The following is a 20945-nucleotide window of genomic DNA, read 5'->3' as shown; positions in this document are numbered from 1 at the left end:
CTGTAGGAGTTCAGGTGGCTCAGCAGACTACAACCATAAAGAACATCAGGTTTTGTAGTCCAGCACATACAAGAAAGGTTGTGGCTTCAACTGCGGTTGATTATCTGGTCAAAACAATTAAGAAACTATGTACAGATGAGCTAACTGAAAGCTGTCTTTCATACAACCCCAGAGCAAGGCCTGAACTGCCAGCCCTGTGAAAAATGGCAGAGGAACCTGCTGTTACACAATGAATGGTTGATAATCTGGTGTAGGGAATTCAGTCTATCTGAAGATAAGGGGAAAAATCAGGATTATTAAGAAAACAAAGCTATTTGCACAGTGGATGCCCTAAGCTGACCATGACCGTGACCATTTGTGAACAAGCCTTTGGAGTTAAAGTAGTTCTGTGAAAATGAAAGACTTAATGGGACAGCTAGGCAACATTCAGAGGGGGTGGTGGTGATGATCAAAGAGCTGGAAAAGCTATTTTAGAAGGAATGCCTAGGTGTAGGGTTCATCTTACTTCCTGCTCAGTATCTGCATCTCCATGTGCCCTGTGCACCTAGACTTCTAGAGATGACCTGACTTCTAGAGGCCCCCCTGCAGTGCTGGGTCCAGCTCTGGGGGCACCAACAGCAGAAGGACACGGACCTGCTCGAGCGGGGCCAGAGGAGGCCACAAAGATGCTCGGGGGGTTGGAGCACCCCCCTGTGAGGACAGGCTGAGAGAGTTGGGGGGTTCAGCTGGAGAAGAGAAGGCTCCGGGGAGACCTTAGAGCGGCCTCCCAGGACTGAAAGGGGCTACAGGAAAGGGGGGAGGGACTCTTGATCAGGGGGTGTGGGGATGGGACGAGGGGGAACAGGTTTAAACTGACAGAGGGGAGATTTAGATGAGATGTAAGGAAGAAATTCTTCCCTGTGAGGGTGGTGAGGCCCTGGCACAGGTTGCCCAGAGAAGCTGTGGCTGCCCCCTCCCTGGAAGGGTTCAAGGCCAGGTTGGACGGGGCTTTGGGCAACCTGGGCTAGTGGAAGGTGTCCCTGCCTGAATGAGCTTTAAGGTCCCTTCCAACCCAAACCATGCTGTGATTCTACGAAGTGGATGCAGTTCATATGACCAAAGACACCTGCCTCAGCTGACAAGGTCTTCACTGACCGTGGTGGGATCTGAAGCACCCACTGCACGGTGTGGACACCTGACAGACTCACGGGTTGCTGGGGGTTGGAAGGGGCCGTTAAAGATCCTCTAGGCCAAACCCTGCGCCGTGGACAGGGTCATCTCTCACTAGATCAGGTTGCTCGAAGCCCCGTTCAACCGACCTGGGACCCTCCGGAGGACGGGCCGCGCACAGCCGCTCTGACAGTCACCGAGCGCTCCGGGGGCAGCTCGGACACCCCCAGAGGGACGGCCCCTCTTCCCCGGCAGTGCTGAGCCTGGCGGAGATGGCGGCGAGGGGATGTGGCGGCCCGAGGGTGACAGCCCGGCCGGTGCCAGACCGAGACCAAGGCCTGGAAGCGTTCCCGCCCCCCCCGGGGCTGCAGCCCCCCGCACCCCCCGCCCCGCGGTCCGGCAGCGCCCCCTGGCGGCGGCGCGTGGCCCTGCGGGAGGCGGGTCGGTGGCCGCCGGAAGCGGAAGTGGAGGGTCCGGAAGTCCTCGGGACCGGAAGTGGACGGCGGCGACGTGGGCGGCGGAGCGGAGGCGGCCGGGCCGCACCGCCGGCATGGAGGGGCTGTACCACCAGACCAACAAGTGCGTGAGGTGGCGGGGATGGGGGCTGTAACGGGCCTGGCCCCGGGGGCCCGCGGGGAGCCCGGGCCCGGCCGCAGCGCTCTGCCCGAGGGGCTGCGGGGGGAGCGCTTGGGGGCGGACACCCTGCCTGCGGCCCAGCGCGCGCTCAGCGCCCTTTAAAAGCTTTTCCCATATAAAAAAAAATCTCGTCTCCCACCGCGGAGAGTTGCCGCGAGGCCGTGTTTCGGCCGCGGGAGGAAGCAGAAGCCTGTCCCGGCTGGCCGTGTGTCTGTCCGGAGTCCCAGCCGGCTGTTAGCCACGTCAGTCCGAAAGCAAGCCAGGCTCTCGCCTCGGGATTTTAAAGCACAGGATTGCAAGTGTTCGCCGGAAACAAGTGACTCTGTTTTCTTACTGCGCGTTTAAGGCACACTAATTTAGTAGGATTTTTATGACAAGCAGGGCTTTTGGGGTGTCTAGCAGACAGAATTTAAAGCACCTCGGGAAACGTGTGACTCCTGATAAAACCCACTCTGTTTCACAGATAAGGCTAATCTGGTGAGTTAGAAGTGGTGTGAAAATTGCAAAATAAGGCAAAAAATCGTGCAGCTCTGTGTGATATGGAATAACTCATGGGAAAGAGGTGAAAGGAGACAGTTAATCCAAATATTGCAAGTTCTTGTGGTAGTGGGTTTCTTTATTGAGCTCTGTTGAAGGAAGTGGTGTGTTAAATAAGAGACTTTAATGGAATAATGATACAGTGACCCTGTAGGGAAGAGCGGGAAATCCTGCGGTTGATCTAGAAATGCATACCCATAATAGTAACTGTTATTGATAGGGGAATAATCTTGTTCCCTTTTCCATATTGCCTTATCCTGTGATCACAGCATGGTTTGGGTTGGAAGGGACCTTAGAGCCCATCCAGTCCCACCCCCTGCCACGGGCAGGGACACCTTCCACTAGCCCAGGTTGCCCAAAGCCCCGTCCAACCTGGCCTTGAACCCTTCCAGGGAGGGGGCAGCCACAGCTCCTCTGGGGATTGTAGTCACTGAGTTGTGTTTTTATTATAGTGTGTGTTGTCAGTCTGGGGATACTCTGAATTTTTAAACTCTTCTCCTACCTTTTCCCCAGACTTACTGTATTTTCTGGTATGGGAAGAGTCCTGGTGAATGTGAAGTATTTTTTCTGATCCAGTTGCACATGGTCTGATTTGGCTCCTACACCTGGATTTCTGAACAGGCATTTTAAGAGCATTTTAAGAGCAATGCGAGTTGCAAGCTGTCTGGGGCATCCCAGAGAAACTGACTGTAAATAAAACTACAGAACAAGTGTGGGTTGCAAGATACTGGATATTGAATTGGTTCTCTAGTTAATTCGAAGTCATGTGGTACTTCCAACATACTTGGTGATCTTTTCAGCAGCACAGTGTTGTGATTTGAAAGGTAGCCCTAATAGTTATTAAAAAATCTCAGAACTGAAGAATAAATATTTTATTACTTTGTAAGGTAAGTTGGTTTCAGAGGTCTGGCTTCATAAACATTTGTGCTGTAGTTATCAAACAGTACATACCCCAGAACAAGAGTCACTGATGTGACCAAAATGATGATCTAAAATTTTTTTAAAAAGAGATCATGATATTCTTGTAACTTTTTAAGTGTGTTTCTTGAAGCCTGAATCCCAGCTGCCGTGAGATTGTTTGCACCAAGTATGGCCAAAGGTCCGCCTGTCCCAGGGTATGTTCAGCATTGCCTAACTGCACATCTCCAGGAAAGAGAGTAAGAAATGGGCAAACTTACGCCATACTTCTGTTGAATATTGTCCCAGTCTCCCAGAAATGTGAGGCTTGGGGGCTTTTTGAAACAGGAATTTAACAACCATCAGCGTTTGGTGTTTTAGTTTTGTTTTCCTTTGCCACTGCTTGTTCAGAACAGTAGTCCTTTCTTTCTCATCAGTTTTAAACTTTTGATTTCATTTGATGCCTCTGTAATTCCTATGTTGTAGGAGACAGTGAAAATCATTCCTTATTCACCTTTTCCTGTGCCATATCTGCTCTAGGATATCTCCACAGTGTCATCTCTAGTCCAGACTGAACAACTGTTTCTTGTGTGGAAGCTGTTCTGTACTTTTCATAATTTTTATTGTCCTTCTCTGAGCCTTTGCCAGTGCTTCTGTTTTCTTTTTGAGAAGGGAGGGACAAAACCTGCGTTTAGAGCTGAAGAGGTGCACTACCCGTTTATGGAGTGACATAAAGGCGTGGTGTCTCATCAGCACTCTTGACTTTCCCGGTGTACGCAGGTAGCGTTTCACTGTAGATCTGTTATGAAGGTCCCTCTTGTACCCACTCTTCTCCCAGGTGGATCTTCCCTCTGCTGCACTCGCCTGCTGGGAGTTCCTAGTGTGAATTGGAACTCTTCTCTCCATGATTGTCTTGGAGTAGGTGGATCTTAATGGCTTCCCGCATGCCAGGTGTGTGGCACGGGGAGAGCCCCAGCGCAGGTTATACTTACAAAAAGAGAGCTAGAACTGGATGGGAAATCTTTTCCTCAAAGAAAGCCCTTCCACCTTGATTTTTGGTTTTAAACTGAAAGTTATTTTGTAGATGCATATTAAGTGAAGTGAAGAACTGGGCTGGTTTTCTCCATTCAGTGATGAGCTGTCGGCACTGAATACCATGTATCTGATTCCTATTCTGTTTTAAAAAGTACTTCTAAGTAAAAGAAGCCAAAAATTGAGGTATTGAAAAATGATTTGATTTTATAACTGTTAACTGACTTCTCCCGTTAATTTACTCTTTGTCTTTTGATAGGCAAGTCCATGAGGTCCAGTCTTACATGGGGCGGCTGGAGACTTCAGACAAAGAGTCAGTACACTGTAAGTAATTAATTAGTGAGAAAAGTCCCACTCCAGTACTGATTTGATTTAGCCTGCATCTTTAACGTTGTATGCTTTATCATTGTATCTACAATGATTATTGGAACAAATTTGGCTCTTCAATCATTGTGTATCAACTGGTGAGACATCACCAATTTGGAATGCATTAAAATTATTTTACTATTTGATTTCAGTAAGGTGCTGTTTTATATGAAGGACAGAGTGGAAAAGACAGAACAAGAATTTACTTCAAATCATCTTCCTATTGTAATTCTTTAATTGACAGTGCTTACTGTGGATGCTTCTACGGTGTCTTGGTATGGGAATGCCGTATATTTTTTGGTGCTGTTAGATTTTGGTACTCATTGTCAGGGTATGCTGTGGAGGCTTTCAACATAAACAGGTTAAAAAAGCCCACACTGATGCATTCATGGAGTTATAGTGAACACATTGATGTGGACAGAACTGCAAATTCATCACCGGGCTAGTTTGTTAGAAGCTCAGAAAGCTGAGAAATGTGGTTGTGTATCTGTCCTGTTACTTTGCTATTCCTTAAGTATCCACTAATTGGCAGTCTTCCCCAAAAGATGGTTAGTCCAGTTTCTGGGGAAAATGCTGTGATTTGGTGTGCAGGAATTTAAGCAGGATGATTCTGATAGTTCCTGTTTGCATCAGGGTCAGAACCTGTAATTCCATCTGCTTACGAGAAATACGTAGAACAACTAGGTCTGAAATTGCTTCAGTAAGTTTGGACTATAACCCTGTGCTAATAAATGACTGTAATAAAATGCTATGATAGGTTGTGGCAGGACTTTTTACCCCAGTGCAGAATTGGCAAATGTAACTTGGACCTGTGTTTGAAGCTTTAATTCCTGTATGAGTAATTGCTAATGGGCCTCATCAGGAATTTCTGAAGTGCAAGGACACTGCATTGACAGGGAAGGGATCTTGCCCCTGTACTCGGCACTGGTGAGGCCGCTCCTCGATGAGTGGGTTCAGTTTTGGGCCCCTCACCCCAAAAAGGCCATTGAATGACTCGAGCGTGTCCAGAGAAGGGCAACGGAGCTGGTGCAGGGTCTGGAGCACAGGTCTGATGGGGAGTGGCTGAGGGAACTGGGGGGGTTTAGTCTGGAGAAGAGGAGGCTGAGGGGAGACCTCATGGCCCTCTGCAACTCCCTGAAAGGAGGGTGCAGAGAGGGGGGAGGAGTCTCTTGAGCCAAGGAACCAGCGGCAGGACAAGAGGGAATGGCCTCAAGCTGCGCCAGGGCAGGGTCAGACTGGCTCTTAGGAAGGATTTCTTTGCAGAAGGGGTTGTTGGGCGTTGGAATGGGCTGCCCAGGGCAGGGGGGGAGTCCCCATCCCTGGAGGGGTTGAAGAGTCGGGTTGACCCAGCGCTGAGGGATCTGGTGGGGTTGGGAACGGTCAGGGTGAGGTTCATGGTGGGGCTGGAGGAGCTTCAAGGGCTTTTCCAACCTGGATGATTCTGGGATTCTGTGACTGGATACATTTATGGACACGTTGACTGAATTCTGTTACTCTAAATATATTTGTGAAGCATGACTTCACTGTAGAAAGGGCTGTGATAACTTTCCTGTCAAAAAATAACAGCTTGTCTACTGGTTCTGTTTTTTTTGGTGGTTGTACTACTCCTAGTACAATGCCAGACTTCCTGGACTGCTGTTTGCTGGATGTGATTTTGGAACCTCTGGAAAATTAACATAATTTGCCATCTTGCTTCTGCTACTTGAGACCGTTTCAAGAGATGGGATTATGTACCATCGTACGTAGTCAGTAAATGAACATGCTGTTTCTCTCTCTATATAAAGATACAGATACATGCTCTAGATATTAGTGTGTATTTCAGAATTTATGGGAAAAAGGATTATCTTTTGGCTGAAGAGCAGGAATAGGAGGCAGGAAATCAAACTTTCTGTTGTAGCTTTCCTTTCCAGCTTTGGGCAAATAATCACTTCTTGCTCAGAAAAGCGCAGAATGACCACGATAGTAATACCATTGCCTGGCCTGGCAAAAGCTGATGTAATTGTCTGTCTGCTCTCCTGGTTGCTTTTCTGTTAAGCTTAGCTGTACTAAATGATGGAGAGATGAATTAGGACAACTTGATTTGTGTCTATATATGTGAGTTAGTTACTCTTGGAGTCTGGGAGATCGAAGGGCAAAGGAAAGGGGTTGGACGAGCTGTTTTTGCTTTTCTGGGTTCTGCTGAATGCAGTTTGCTGGAAAGTCCTGAGAGGCTGTGGAGTGATTAGTTTAGACTTTGGTCTAAATGCAAAATAAGAACAAATGGTGTCTGTAGGATTTGGTGACTGTTTATACCGGCTCTGACCGTGGCAGTCTGAGACTTCAGGACTGTCCTCACGGCTGCACAGACGTGACGGTGCTTCTGTGCTCTGATAACCCGTCTGTGGATGTGCTCTGGGGGGCCGTACCTTCAGCCTGCAGCTCACCTTCTTTAAACACAAGAATGTCAGATGATTAGTGATGCTCCTGTCTTTTGTCCTTCTGTGCAATTCTTTAAGTTGTGAAAGGCTGGATTGTGACATGGTTAGAAAGTGTGGGTGTCAGATGAGGAAGGGGGTTGTGGCTTGTATCGTGTTTTGCTGGTCCACGTACAAAGTACATTTACCACTACAGTAACTGAAAACATATGACTCTTTCCCAAGTTGTATCAGTTTCCCACCTCATTAAAGTACAAGTATATGAGTTTGCATTGTGTGCTATTGCCCCCCAGCTATTTCTGTGCACATTATCAGAAGCAATTGCAATGTAGATGATAAGAGGCAATTATTTTGGGGCCTTGTTTTCCCACCTGAAAGGGCTTCAGCCCTGTTTTGCCCATGTCTTTCTGAGCTGCTTCTCCAGTCTGCCAGTTCCTGTCAACTCTGAATCCTTCCCATCCTCTGTCAGTCTCCCCTGCTGTAGGTATGGATGATGTATATTAACTCTGTGTTAACAGTTTTCAGAGGTTTAAATTGCCATTGTTGTGAGAAACGTCTTGGCTATTGGCTTGTGTGAGCAAATCCTGCCAAGGGAACAGGAGGGGGCTGCAAGGGGGAATGTGGGAGCTGTAAATCCTAATACATGGAGCTGATAGGGAAGGAGGCTCAGATATCTTGACATTGGAGGGGCTTTCCTAGCCCCCTTCTCAGAGGACGAGGAGGGAAAGGCAAGAGTCTCAAATTATTGAGTTAAAGAAGTGGCTTTTCATGATATGTATAGTTCTCAGTTATCTGATTTTTTTTTTTTTCATCCAGTAAGGACTTGCATCTGCCAGGTTTTAAACACTGCTTTGAATGCTTCACTCAGATTGCAGTTCTTTAATTCAAATTACATCACATTTTTATTTCCTTGCAGTAGTAGAAAATGAGATTCAGGCAAGAATAGACAATATATTCAGCAACTTGGAACGTCTGGAAATCCTGTCCAGCAAAGAACCTCCCAATAAACGACAGAATGCTAAACTGTAAGTTCACCTTTTTTGCTATGATAGTGCAGTGAGGTCTTTGTAATTATTTCCATTACATTTATTGAAGCCCTTTGCCTTTTGATTTGAGTGAAACCATTATACTTTGCATAACTTATCTCTGTGCTCTACAGTAGCAAAATTGAGGCACAGAGGCAAAATCACTTTTCTGCATTTAACCACAGACTGGTGATGGAGCTGGACTCATGGCTGTGTTCTGAGATGAGCAGAACATGGCACTTCGAGGCTTAAAAAAATTTCTATTCTATACAGTATTTGCTTTTAATGGCATTTGTGGAGGTAAGGAGTAAAATTAATTCAGTTGGTGTAATTTCCATTTTCCTAGCTGTTGGTGACTAAAATAAGAAGGTTTCTAAAGTTAGCACTGGTTTGAGTAGGCGGTTGGACCAAAGACCTCAGGACTTCAGTTCTAATTTATTCTGTGACTCTACTATTAATGTTTAGTCCCAAAATGTCTTTGTAGGTACTAGGGGTAGATTTCCTGTCACCTGTATTAGAGGTCAATATCTGAAATAGTCATCTAGGCTTTCTTTATAGTCATCACATATTTAATCAGAGGCAGGCAATGGAGTTCTGGGTGTTACTTGTTTTAGCCTAATGGAGATGTTTCCTCTATTGCCCACAAACTTTTAAATTCCTTTTAATAAAAACTCAAACTTAAGAACATGGTGCTAATTAATTAAACTTGAAAGTTAATCTTTTGTGTGCATGAGGGTCATAAAATATAAACTGTTCAAATTCTACCATCTTTCCAAATCTGTGTTAAATGAGGAGTATATATGTAACTCCTGAAGAGACTAGTCATGGGATAGGATGTCCAAGACCGCTCAAGAATTCTGCTTCACATTCTGTCATTAGCCTCCAGTTAAATTACTGCCTGTTTAGTAGAAAAGTGAGGCATGGAAGAGCTAAGTCTGGAATATAGACCTATTTTAATATCCTTTATCTTCTAGATAAGTAGAACCCACCATTTTTTATTATTTGTCACTGTTAATTTATAATGCTCCGTTGTTCATATAAAAAACACCAGAAAAGAATGGTATTTTTATCCCTGGGAATGTCTTCCTGTTGTTGATCCTTTCTAGCCGAGTTGACCAGCTGAAATACGATGTTCAGCATCTGCAGACAGCTCTGAGGAACTTTCAACATCGCCGTTACATCCGGGAGCAGCAGGAGCGACAGCGAGAAGAGTTGCTTGCACGCACATTCACTACTAATGTAAATATTCTTTATTTTAGATCTCTGTGTTCTAGAAGCCATAGTCTTTCAGAGAAGTTTCAGGCAAGACATAGGCATGACTCTATTAGATTGCTGCTGTGAGATGTAAATGCAATAAAGGTAGAAAAGAGTAACAATATGTGTTGAAAAAGTGCAACTCTCTCAGGAGGAAAAGTTGGGCTATTAAGAGTCAGTAGTAAAAGACTTCAGAAACGGCTGCTCCTGTTTTATCCGGTGCAGTTCTACCCCACTCTATATAGCAGTTTCAAAAGGGTGAACGAGGTAGGTACCAAAGTAATACATTTTACCTGGATTTGTGTCAAATGTCTTTGTCAAATCCTGAGATCTGTAAAATGTCTGGCTTTTATACACCCTGCTCTCAGTAGATGTCAGCAAACTTTAATTTGGCCAAATATAAATCACACAGCTGGGAAAAAACCCCCTTGCGTTTTTACGTATAAATGATTCAGAAGTTTTTAATAACAGAAATGTGTTTCCACCTGTTCTTGTTAATTCTCAGTTCCTCCACTGGGCAGTCCCCCCAGTGCAAATCCCTAGAGGAATTTTGTCTGAGTAATGTGGATTTGCTTTCAGATTTCACTTTTCTGTAACTCAGAAGCTAGTTTCTGTTTTGTTTAGGTTTTTGGTGTGTTTTTTTTGTTAAAGGCATATAAACTAACATTCATTATCTGTGTTGTCATTCACTGTTAGGGCAAGGAAGAATGAATGTGAGCCATCCTATTTTCTTGAGATTTGGGAAGTTTGATGCACATCTCAAAGCCTGCCATAAAAATGACATCTAGCATTTTGTTGGCTATTTCTAAATTACAAACAAGACGTGAAAGGAACACTGAAATTTGAAACCTGAGTTGTTTTCAAAACACTGTGGTGTTCCTCTGCCAATATGGAGAAATTTTCCTGTAGGAAAATCTGTCCAGAAATAAAACACTTGTGTAAGTGGAACAGTTTTGAAGAGCAGTAGCAGGCTAGCAAATGCAAAATAAATGGCAATTTTTTTTTTTTTCTCTTTTAGGTGTTGAAAGGTGTCTCAGGATGAAAAAAAAAAATCACATGATTATTTTGTATTTCTTTTAACTCATTACAAAAATGTGACTTTTAAAGTAGAATGACCCTTTAATGGGAAAATGATGATTTATTTGTCAGTTACTGGCCTATCTTTTTGGTTAGAAGTTTACACAGTTTCTATTTATATACTACCCTATTCTCTTAAATAGAAACGCCAGCTGAGCGTGTAAGCATCCTGAATAAATCACAATACATAATGGCTTTTGAAAGCTGTAGCAGTGTTCTGAATATTTTGCTTAGTTCGAAGGTAAATACGGTCTTTATCTTTAAAGCCTTCCCTTGTACCATTCTGGAGAAAACCACTAACAGCAGATGAAAGATATGATGCCATCTAGTCTCCCTGTGAGGAGGGTCAAAAATCTACTTAGATATTTTTCTTGCTGCCTTGTAGTATATAAAAAAACCCTACAAGCTCCTTGTATAGGAAATGAAATCCCTGCTGATTTGAAGTTTAATAAATATCTGAAATAATAACTATTGAGATGTAAATCCAAGTGCTTCTGCTCTGCAGACGGATGTAAGACAAGACCTTTGTTTCAGCCTTAGTGCTTCATTGACATTTGATCAAAGAGATATGTATGCTGTCACGGCTTCTTCACCCTGCAACAGCTAACAGCTCTGTCCTTTACTCTTCATTCTTTTACCGTAAGCAGAACACCCGTGTAGGCAGTACAGCATCTAACACTGGATCGTACCTGTCATTCACGTGTTAACATTTTTTTTTTACAATGATCACCAGAGTCTACTCAGAGCAAGTTTGGTGTTGTTACATGCATGTAACGTACACCTGACAGTCAGATGTAGGGTATTAACCATCCTCTGCCCTAAATGTGAATTCTGCATTTTGGCAGCTCTTGTTCTAAGTACATGGAAGCATGTTTCCACACTTAACCTCTTACTGATACCATGATTCCTGTCCGTAAAACAGTGTGGGAGCGATGAGCTGTTATCTTCACTCTCTGGATGAAATGCTGTCCAGAGAAGATTGAGCTGGAGGCCTTTGAAAGACAAAAGTGATCACAACCTCTGACCTCTTGGGCAATCCAGATTACAGAATTTTACCCAGTTATTTCCATTTCAAGATTTATAGTTTCATTTTTCCTGGAAAAATGTTAATTTTTTTTTATTTTTTTTTTTTTAGATAAGGCCTTGGGTGTTGAGTCAGACCTTCAGAGAACTAGGCTCGTGTCTGTTCACCCTCACTATCAGAAAATTGCACCATATTGTACATTTATAGAATGTCATCTCCCAGACGTGTTTTGCAGGCCTTCTGTTGCTGAGAAATGTGATATTCAATCTTTCAAAAGTCTTTCATTTGCAGTGATCAAATGACTCCTTGTTAAACACCTTCTGTTAGCTTTGATGTTCTCTCTTGTAATTCCCTTTCCTACATACATCATAAACTGAGATTATAAAAAATTCTCCATTTTTAATCTGACCTTTTATCTTCAGTTGAACAGCTGATCAACTTTGCCTTTTGGCTTGTTTCCTGTAGGCTTCTCTAAATTACTTTTTTCACGTAAATATTAATGTTGTATGTAATATCCTTATGAAAAAATGTTTAAAACATAATCCTTCAAGTCCTGTCAAGTTTTTGCCACATTTGTTTCTGCATGTTCTTTTTCTGGATCTAACTCTGTCTGGGCAGTGTGAGTGAGCAGACACGGTAACCAAGACCCTGCATTTCCCCCACAGGACTCTGACACCACCATACCGATCGACGAAACATTACAGTTTAATGAATCCCTCCAGAATGCCCATCGTGGCATGGATGATCTTATTGGCAGTGGGACCAACATCCTTCAGGGGCTGAGGGACCAGAGAGTGACATTAAAGGTGGGGGCATCATTTTTTACCAAAAAGACCCCACATTTTTCTGTGTTTATGATGACCAGGCTATGTAAAATAAATACATGTTTGTTTCAGTTCACTGCTTCAAGTTGAGAATGCTGGGAAAGGCCCAAACTCCATTTTAACTGAACCTGAAATCTTTACAATTTATCATCTTACTAGGAACATCTTTAAAGCTCTTTTTGTGGCTGTGTGGCTAACAGTCTTCACCTGCACAGTAGTTAGTATTTGGAGTGCTGGATGTTATGTTTTGTTCCCTTATGGGTTTGGTTGGTTGGTTGTATTTTGTTCTTTTTTTTTATTCAAGTGAAGAATGGGAAGTAATGGCTAGCTCACAGATGTTGATTCAGATGAACATCACTCAGAGCAACCACAAAGCTGGCGTAAAGTACTTAAGATTAGTAATTAAGATAATACTCTCTCAGGTCTAATGGACCTTAACAATATATCCCCCTGAATTCTGTTAATGATAGCTGTATTTCTTCACGTCTCTTAATAACAGATACTTGTCTTTTATTTTAAAGACTGTTCAAAGTGATGTTAAATTTTGAGCGAATAGCTCAAAAGATACCAAAAGTTTTTTAATAAGAAGTGTGTGTTGGAGGAGAGCTGGATTTCTGAAAAATGTGGGGAATTCCCTATGTCTGTTGTATTCATCTTCTGATGGGGATAACTATTGTCTGTTTTGTGACGCTGCTTTTCTTTTAGGATGTATCTGCCAGAGGATTTAGGCATTTTTAATTGCTAACAGAAATCCCTGCTTTTGGTCAGATGAATCACACCTTAAGCTCCAGGGATGGCAGACCAGGGTTTCACTGGCTGTGAAGGCAGTCTGGCAGCTTACACACATAGAGCTGAACTGCACACATGTGTGGATCTCACCCTTGAAGGGCATAGGCATTTTGTTGGAGCAACTTGTAGGACCAGTGGTACCATTTCCTAGGCGTTCCCAGAGCTGGGTGTCTTCACAGGGCAGAGCTGCTAGGTGCTTATTTTAATCTACTGTCCATTGCTCTTCACAAGCCAGGTACCTCCTGTCCTGATCAGGGGTCCAGGTGACCTGGCATTGCCAAAGCGCTGCCCAGGACCACTGCAGGGTGTAACAGCAGAGGACATTTGTCCTCTGTGTTTAGCTCTGGATGGCTTTGGTGGCTGATCACATTGGCTTGGGGCATCTGGTCATTAAAGTGCATGAGTGTACTGTACTTCACACAGGAATTTGGGTTGTTGAGTCTACAGGATGGTAAGTCACTGATTCAGGAGGGTTCCTGAGAAGAAGTACGTACATCACAGGTCAGGAGAACTTAACCACAGTTGGCAAATACGATAAAGAAATACTTGCAGAACCTGCTGCCTCAAAGAGTCTGATAGGAAATACTATTTCTTGTTGTAGTCTACAGTTCTGTCTTGTTTCTTTTGCTAGTTAGGTTGCAGTAAGGTGCCTGCATTCCTCGTAGATCATGGTGGCCCTTCTGCACTGTAAGCACCTTACAACAGCTGCCAACTTGTAGCAAGGCAAGTATACTTTGGGTCAGAACTGTCAAAGTTGTTAGCATGTCTCTGCCCACTGCTACCAATAGTCTGTTCTTTTGGGAGCATCATGTTCTTATGTTTTCAGGGGGATACTTTGTCTCACAGATGAGGAAACAGCTTTTCATATTCCTTTTCCCCTTAGCTTAGCTTTTCTTACACTGTCAAAGACTTTGTTGCCCGTTTACAAATCTGGCAGAAGCAGCTCGCACAGAGACAACTGGCAAAGATCAACGGGTTACTTTGGAAGCATGTTAGTCTCTGTAACTTCCTGGGTATTGCATCTAGATAGACAGGTATGAACCAAGTATTACCAGCTTGTTGCAGGGGTTTAACTGTTCTGGTTGTACAATTCCACTGTTCTGATGCAAGAATTGAAGAGTCTTCACTTTCCTATTGTTTGCTTTCATTTTAAAGCTTCATATTTGGTTTCTCTTCTCCAAGGTTTTCCTTTGTTCTGAAGGAGTGGGAAAAGATTGCTACAGAGACAGGAAAAGTGCTGAACTTGAAAGTGTAGTATCCAGGGGTAATGTGAGGTATATAAAATGCAGGTGAAAAATGTGATTGTGTTTTACTGGCAGAGACATAACATGATTTCAGCAAAGGGCCTGAACACCTACACAGCCTTCTACAGAAGAAACTTTATCTAATTTGATATTGCAAATCTGCATATTTTATGGATTGAGAAACTGTTTGTGCACGTATGTCTAACATAGTTGATACAAATTCTGTCCTCAGAGAGCTCTTCTGTTCTTAAGTCAGGTTTATATTCAAAACAGTTCACAAATTTCACCTTTTTATTCTTCTGAGACCAAAGATACAGTCGACTGTGAAAACAGAAACTGGAGTTTTTATTTTAAAGTTAAAGCATGGTAGTAGAGCACTGGGAATCTGTACTGTTGACTTTGCTCAGAGAAGAAATAACTCAAGTCTTACAGCTTTCTGAAGCCGGGTGTTCTGTTAAGGACTTGGACCCACAAGTCAGTTTGAGAGACGAGGTCCGTTATCACTCGTGACGGGGCTGTTTTCTAGCAGTGCCCATCTTTGCACACATAGCTGCGGTGGAGGTTGGTGCTGGCCGGTGTTTCTGCCTGCCTGCTGGGAGCTGAGCTGTGGTGGTCAGTTTGTCTGGCTTGTCTGGAAAGGTCTGTCTCACCTACCTGTACCACTGTGACTCTGTAGCTGTGAGTTCCCTCCCTTCCTCCCAGACAGGGCAGTACCCAGCTCTGAACTGTGCCCAGAGTACAGCCGTGTGTCTGTATTTCATACAGTTTCCTTTGACTATTGCTCTGAAATAAAGTAGGAGTATTCCTGGGGCACTGCAGTAGTGACTCCCCAGCTCGTTTCCCGTTACCTCCAGTCCTGCAGCTCACTGTTTATCTGCCACGTGCTTACTGCTGACATGGTAACTGGGAGGATCCACATTCTTAATAATACCAACTGCTTCAGCAGTGAACCAGAACTGAGCTGTGGGCCTGCCTGCAGCACACCTGCTAGCAGTCTTTGTTCAGTGCTTTTCTCCGGAAGGATTTCTTGAAATTGCATTAATTACATTAATTTATATGCCTTTGAAATTGCATTAATTACATTAATTTTATATGCCTTTGTATTGCACTCTACCATAAGCCTTACAAGTTTCTGGACCTCCTTTTCAATCTCTTGTTGGTATGAACTGTACTTCAGCAGGAGGGAAGTTCTGCAGTACAGGTTGTCTGATTAAGAATCTCCAAGCTCTTACTAGACTGTGTCTCTGAAAAAGGACCAGAAGAACTCTTAATGCCTCCGTAGGGAGTGCTTTTTCTCTGAGCCACTCTGTACGATGTCTGTGTCCAGACAGATTGTTTTGTATCTCTAACCACATTCCTGTTCATGTGTGTGAATTAATTAGTCGTCATCGAGCTATTTCCAGGGTCCTGTGGCCATCTCCTCTTAAACTGTAGGAACTGTTGGCTGATAGCAAGTTCCATTATCAGAATTCCACCACTTGCCACCCATGATGAAATATTCTTGGACTGTGGAATAAGAAGTGTTGGACCATGAGGTTAATTGTTTCTTTGCCGTCTTTTTATTCTTAGGGTACTCACAAGAAGATCCTGGATGTTGCCAACATGTTGGGCTTATCCAATACAGTGATGCGGCTGATTGAGAAGCGAGCCTTCCAAGATAAATACTTCATGATCGGGGGAATGATTTTGACTTGTGTAATTATGTTTCTCGTCGTGCAGTATCTGACATGAGCTACTGAACTGTTGCCAGAGGAGATTGTCTTCTGGAGCAAGACGGACTGTCCTCCAGACTGTACTTTCCTCTGAGTGCTGCTTTGGATGAGCCCCTTCTGTGAACTTCAGAGTTTACAAATCACACTCAGACATGTCATGTGGAAAGCGCGTAGGGAAACAAATTTCTCTGGGGACGCTGTAGTTGAGAATGGCCCTGTAAAAATAACCCTAGCCTTTACTGCTCTCACTGTCTGCAAGTTTAAGAATCTGGTTAAATAGGAAGCGGAAGTGAAGATTTTGCCCAGCTGTACTGCAAGGTAGGAGTGCCCTTTTGGGCAGGTAGAGATAAGAGGATGCAAAGGCAGAGCATAAGATGTAGTGAGCCTTTCCTGTGCTGGCTACAGGTCACCCTGATCACTGTCTTTTGCAATGGAAGAATGGCACTGAGGAGAATTTCACATTGTGGGCACGCTCCTGCGGAGTAAGTGTGCAAAAAGTGAGGGGTTCCCCTCTGCAAACTCACCATTTTGCTAGAAGGATTTGTGGGGAAGGGTCTTAAAGCACGGTTATAACTCAGCTAACTTTTATTTACGCATACAGTATTAACCAGCACAAATCTTTCTGTTCCAGGCTGAAATGCTTCCCATGTTAGCTGAGGTATGTTTTGGTACCTTTTTATGCCCCGCTGCTTCCCAGGGGAAGCTGAATGCTGAACTCCTGCCTGTTTCAGTCAGCTGCACACAAGGCCTGTGTCATCTCGCTGTGCCTAGTACCAAATCCAGCCTCTGAAAACTGTAAGGCTCTGACATTTTTTTAATGCTAGTGCACATCACATTTTGGTGAGTTGCATTCCTTTTCTGAGGTGGTTGGTTGAGGTTTTGTGCTCTGTAGTTGGTATTTTTTGAATCAGTGAAGCAGGCAAGTCCTTGCTGTGCTCAGATTTAGATTTGCAGTTTTTGTGTCCATAGAGCTGGAATGGGCTCTCTCTGCTGTTCTTTGTGTTCAGAATAACTGAGATCAGGGCAACAGACCTCTCACTTAAAATCAGTTGTTGTCAGAAGAGTTCCCTGAAGCTACGTGCCTTGGGATGGTGAACATCCCTCATCCTTGGGAAGAGTGTTCTTTGTGTTATCTGTCGTACCTGCAGAATTACTGTGAAAGACCTTCTCATACAGATCATCCCACCGAGGTGACAGCCAGCTTAGACGTGTCTCCTCGGTTGTAGGGATCTGTCCTCATTTAAACATTCACAGTTACGAAACGCCTCATTGTTTAAACATGTCACTCCTTTCCCTGCAGGCTGAGGGGGCTCTGTTAGAATGGCTGTCCTGAGATTCTGGGCATCATCCATTTCAATCAGCCTTCACATACATTCCCATCCCGAGTTGTGTACAAGCCTGGAGCGTTTCCAGATGTCTGACAGTGGCGCAGAAGTGTCGTATTCAGATGATGTGGCATAATGCTGGCAATTCCTTCATTTTTTTCTGTCTGGAATGGTTATGGGTCTCTTAATTAGTAAGATTAAAAGTTCTGCGTTCTATCTTTGCTGCAATAAGCTTTGCTTTTATTATGTAGACTGTTGCAAACTTGGAGAAATGGTATTAATAACTGTAAAAAAAGAATTTCAGTTAATATGGGCAAGGAAAACCTGCTGTAGCTGGGCTTGTTTACAGTTGCATAACTAAAGTATTGACTGACCTGTGTGTTGTGGCAGAGCTTTGAAGCCCAGATGAGAGTACCCAACTTCATCAGCTGTCACAGGCCAGGCAGCTTCATACTTGGAGCCCAGGGCAAGAGAAGAGTCAGTCAGGGTGTGAGGGTGGAGGCCGAGATGCTGTCAGTGCCTGGATGATCCTATCGGATGCTTCAGCAGAAGAGAGCAGGAAAACTCCCCTGGTTGTGCCATCAGCACAATCCTGTGTGCCAGTGCCTTCTGGCTGTCCATTTTGTGCTCTTCAGTGTGTTTGATGCTTTGGAAGTGTTTTGTGCTCTTGTTCCTCGCTCTGCCAGGCTTTCCCAAGGGAACACATTCGCAGACCTAGTACAGAATCGGTTTTCATTGGAGCCTGAGGGACTAGGGAATTAAAAGGAAAGGAGGAAGTCTGCAGTGATGGACCGTCTGTCTTGCTGTATCTTTAATCTAAATCTTAGATCTAAATTTACCTTAAGTTTATTTTAAATATGAAACCTGATAGATTTAGCATACTATGCACTTGCAGGATCATATTCTGTGAGATCAGTTGGGCACCATGTAAGGGATCCTTACAGGGATCTTGACAGGCTGCAGAGATGGGCCCGTGCAAACCTCATGGAGTTCAACAAGGCCAAGGTCAAGGTCCTGCCCATGGGTCGGGGCAATCCCAAGCACAAATCCAGGCTGGGCGAGGAGTGGCTGAGAGCAGCCCCAAGGAGAAGGACTTGGGGGCATTAGTGGATGGGAAACTATGAGCCAGCAACGTGCACTTGCAGCCCAGAAAGCCAACTGTATCCTGGGCTGCACCCAGAGCAGTGTGGGCAGCAGGGCGAGGGGGGGATTCTCCCCCTCTGCTCCGCTCTGTGAGACCCCCCTGCAGTGCTGGGTCCAGCTCTGGGGGCACCAACAGCAGAAGGACACGGACCTGCTCGAGCGGGGCCAGAGGAGGCCACGAAGATGCTCGGGGGGCTGGAGCACCCCCCTGTGAGGACAGGCTGAGAGAGTTGGGGGGGTTCAGCTGGAGGAGAGAAGGCTCCAGGGAGACCTTAGAGCGGCCTCCCAGGACTGAAAGGGGCTACAGGAAAGGGGGGAGGGACTCTTGATCAGGGGGTGTGGGGTTGGGACAAGGGGGAACGGTTTTAAACTGACAGAGGGGAGATTTAGATGAGATGTAAGGAAGAAATTCTTCCCTGTGAGGGGGTGAGGCCCTGGCACAGGTTGCCCGGAGAAGCTGTGGCTGCCCCCTCCCTGGAAGGGTTCAAGGCCAGGTTGGACGGGGCTTTGGGCAACCTGGGCTAGTGGAAGGTGTCCCTGCCTGAATGAGCTTTAAGGTCCCTTCCAACCCAAACCATCCTGTGATTCTACAATCCCTGGTGATTTTTTTTTCTGTTCTGATAAACTGGTCCAATTCCACCTTGATTTTACAACTGTATGGTTTAGTGTTTAAAGGATGTCATGTGATGGTGTTTAAAGTTTGTATAGTTGTGACCTGTTGTAGCAGGATTTGTCTTACACCAAGGTGGGACTCTAGCCAATTTGTTTCCTTATTTGGCTTGTGGTAGGAGCCATAAAATAATTGGAACTGGATTTTTGTTCTGGTTTTGAGCCTAGCTTAGCGTTTTAATACATGTTTCTCTGTTCATTTATTTTGCCCTTGTTCTTGTGTGGCTAATTGCCCTTTTGTAAGCAAAGTGTCCTTGCTGTTCATTGTGTCTAAAGGTGACGTGGGGCTTGAAGGAGCCACTTGGGTAATTGGATTTGATGATGTGCAACTTCAAACACATTTGTACTACGTGTTAAGTCCAAAATGATTTACAAGAGCATCTGTGGTATCTCAGATGGTGAATGTAACCCCCGACACCTCTGTGGTTACGGTGTGCCACCGTAGGAGCAGGGGTGGGATCAGGATCCCTGCTAACGCGAGATGAGACAGAGCTGAGACCCTGGTGGCTTTACACGTGTTGCTGCTGCAGCTCTCTGGGAAGTTTCCTTTCTTGGGAGGAACCACGTTTCCTTCAGCAGAGCTGTTCTTTCTGCGGCACAACGAGCGTCCAGCTGCTGGATGAGCTGCGTTCTCATGAGAGAACACCACGGAAATTAACTTGCCTCTGGAAAAAAACTTTTTACCAGTATTTTATACATAGAGGGGCAAGGGTGGGACATGATGTGATTCATGTGGTGTGTTATGTGAATAAAGATTTTTCAACCAAAATAAAGTTGTTTTTTTTACCTTGACTAACATGTAAAGTGCCCAGATACTTAAGCTGGACAAATTCCAATAGTCTAAATATTGAGGCAGGAGCCCCTGCCTGAGCTCAAAGGAAGCTCACAGGAAGGGGGAGCGGGGTCGGGTACCCCAGCAGCAGGGATCGGTGTTACTCGAGGGTCAAAGCTGGAGCTCAGCTGGGACTGAGACTAGTGAGGGGTGCGGGGGGCTGGTGTCGATGTGCTGGTGGCCAAAGGAAGCAAAGCCACGGGCCGGGGGAAGGGGCCACCACGGGGGGCAGCTGGGGGCCTCCTCCAGCTCCCCCGCTGTTTGCCCATGCCGGAAGGGGTGTGGGGGCAGCCCCACTCGAGGGGGAAGCGGTGCCCGGAGGGGAGGGTGCAGGGAGGCGAAACCAGGCAAGTCCTGGGTGCTGAGGGAGGGTGTGTGCAGTGAGGACAAAGGAGATGGGGAGCGGGTGGGTTTTCTTCCAGGCTGGGTGGAGAGGAGGGCTAGGCAGAGGAGACGGCGCCAGCAGGGAGGAGGTCGCGGGGGGGCTGTGGAGTAGCCCAGTCTGTGCCAGTGGGTCCCTCTGCTCTGGGGGGCTGCAAGGTGGGGGCTGTGTGTGCGCTGGCTCCAGACCAGGCGCTCCCAGTGATGGCTCTCACTGGTGAGACTGGTGGTGATGCGGCAGCCTTGTACGGTCCTGGAAGTGGTGGTGGCTCCGAAGGGTAGTGGAGATGGTGGTGGTGGAAGGGGGGTGTGGGGGGGAGCGGGGTGCAGGTGGGAGCTGTGCTGCAGGGGACACCCAGGACCTCGGCGTGCTCTGCCCGCTCCCTCTGGCACTGGAGAGGGGCCAGACCTCCCTCTGCCCTGCCCTCTGCTGATGCTGGCGGGGGGGCGCTGCAGTCCCGCTGTCCTGCTCAACCTTCCCCCTCCGTTCTAATGAAGGATAGCGAAGGAAGAACGTGGAGGGCAAAATGTGGCTGTTGATAAAGAGATTGTGGATTTAAAATGTGAGATCAAGGGTTTAGATTATCCTTCTCTCGCAATTATGTTTTATTTTGT

The 20945-nt window shown here is 45.4% G+C and overlaps 1 protein-coding gene across 3 annotated transcripts; it reads left to right on the top strand.

Annotated features, from left to right (window-relative positions):
* Nucleotides 1–1640: 1640 nt before the first annotated feature.
* Nucleotides 1641–17521, top strand: GOSR2 (golgi SNAP receptor complex member 2). 3 transcript variants are annotated; one of them, XM_074891824.1, is made up of 7 exons: nucleotides 1649–1728; nucleotides 4058–4170; nucleotides 4511–4575; nucleotides 7948–8056; nucleotides 9163–9295; nucleotides 12077–12217; nucleotides 15838–17521. In XM_074891824.1, the coding sequence occupies exons 3-7, from the start codon at nucleotides 4536–4538 to the stop codon at nucleotides 15997–15999; spliced, it is 585 nt and encodes a 194-aa protein (XP_074747925.1). In that variant the 5' UTR covers nucleotides 1649–1728; nucleotides 4058–4170; nucleotides 4511–4535; the 3' UTR covers nucleotides 16000–17521. The 3 variants fall into 3 exon arrangements, with proteins under 3 accessions (XP_074747924.1, XP_074747926.1, XP_074747925.1); XM_074891823.1 differs by lacking the exon at nucleotides 4058–4170 and having other exon boundaries at nucleotides 1641–1728; XM_074891825.1 differs by lacking the exons at nucleotides 4058–4170; nucleotides 12077–12217 and having other exon boundaries at nucleotides 1641–1728.
* The last annotated feature ends 3424 nt before the right edge of the window (nucleotides 17522–20945 follow it).

This window comes from Strix uralensis, chromosome 22, assembly GCF_047716275.1.
Source record: "Strix uralensis isolate ZFMK-TIS-50842 chromosome 22, bStrUra1, whole genome shotgun sequence".
NCBI classification, from domain to species: Eukaryota; Metazoa; Chordata; class Aves; order Strigiformes; family Strigidae; genus Strix; species Strix uralensis.
Note: the sequence above shows the minus strand (reverse complement) of the source record. Positions and strands in the feature narration are given on the sequence as shown.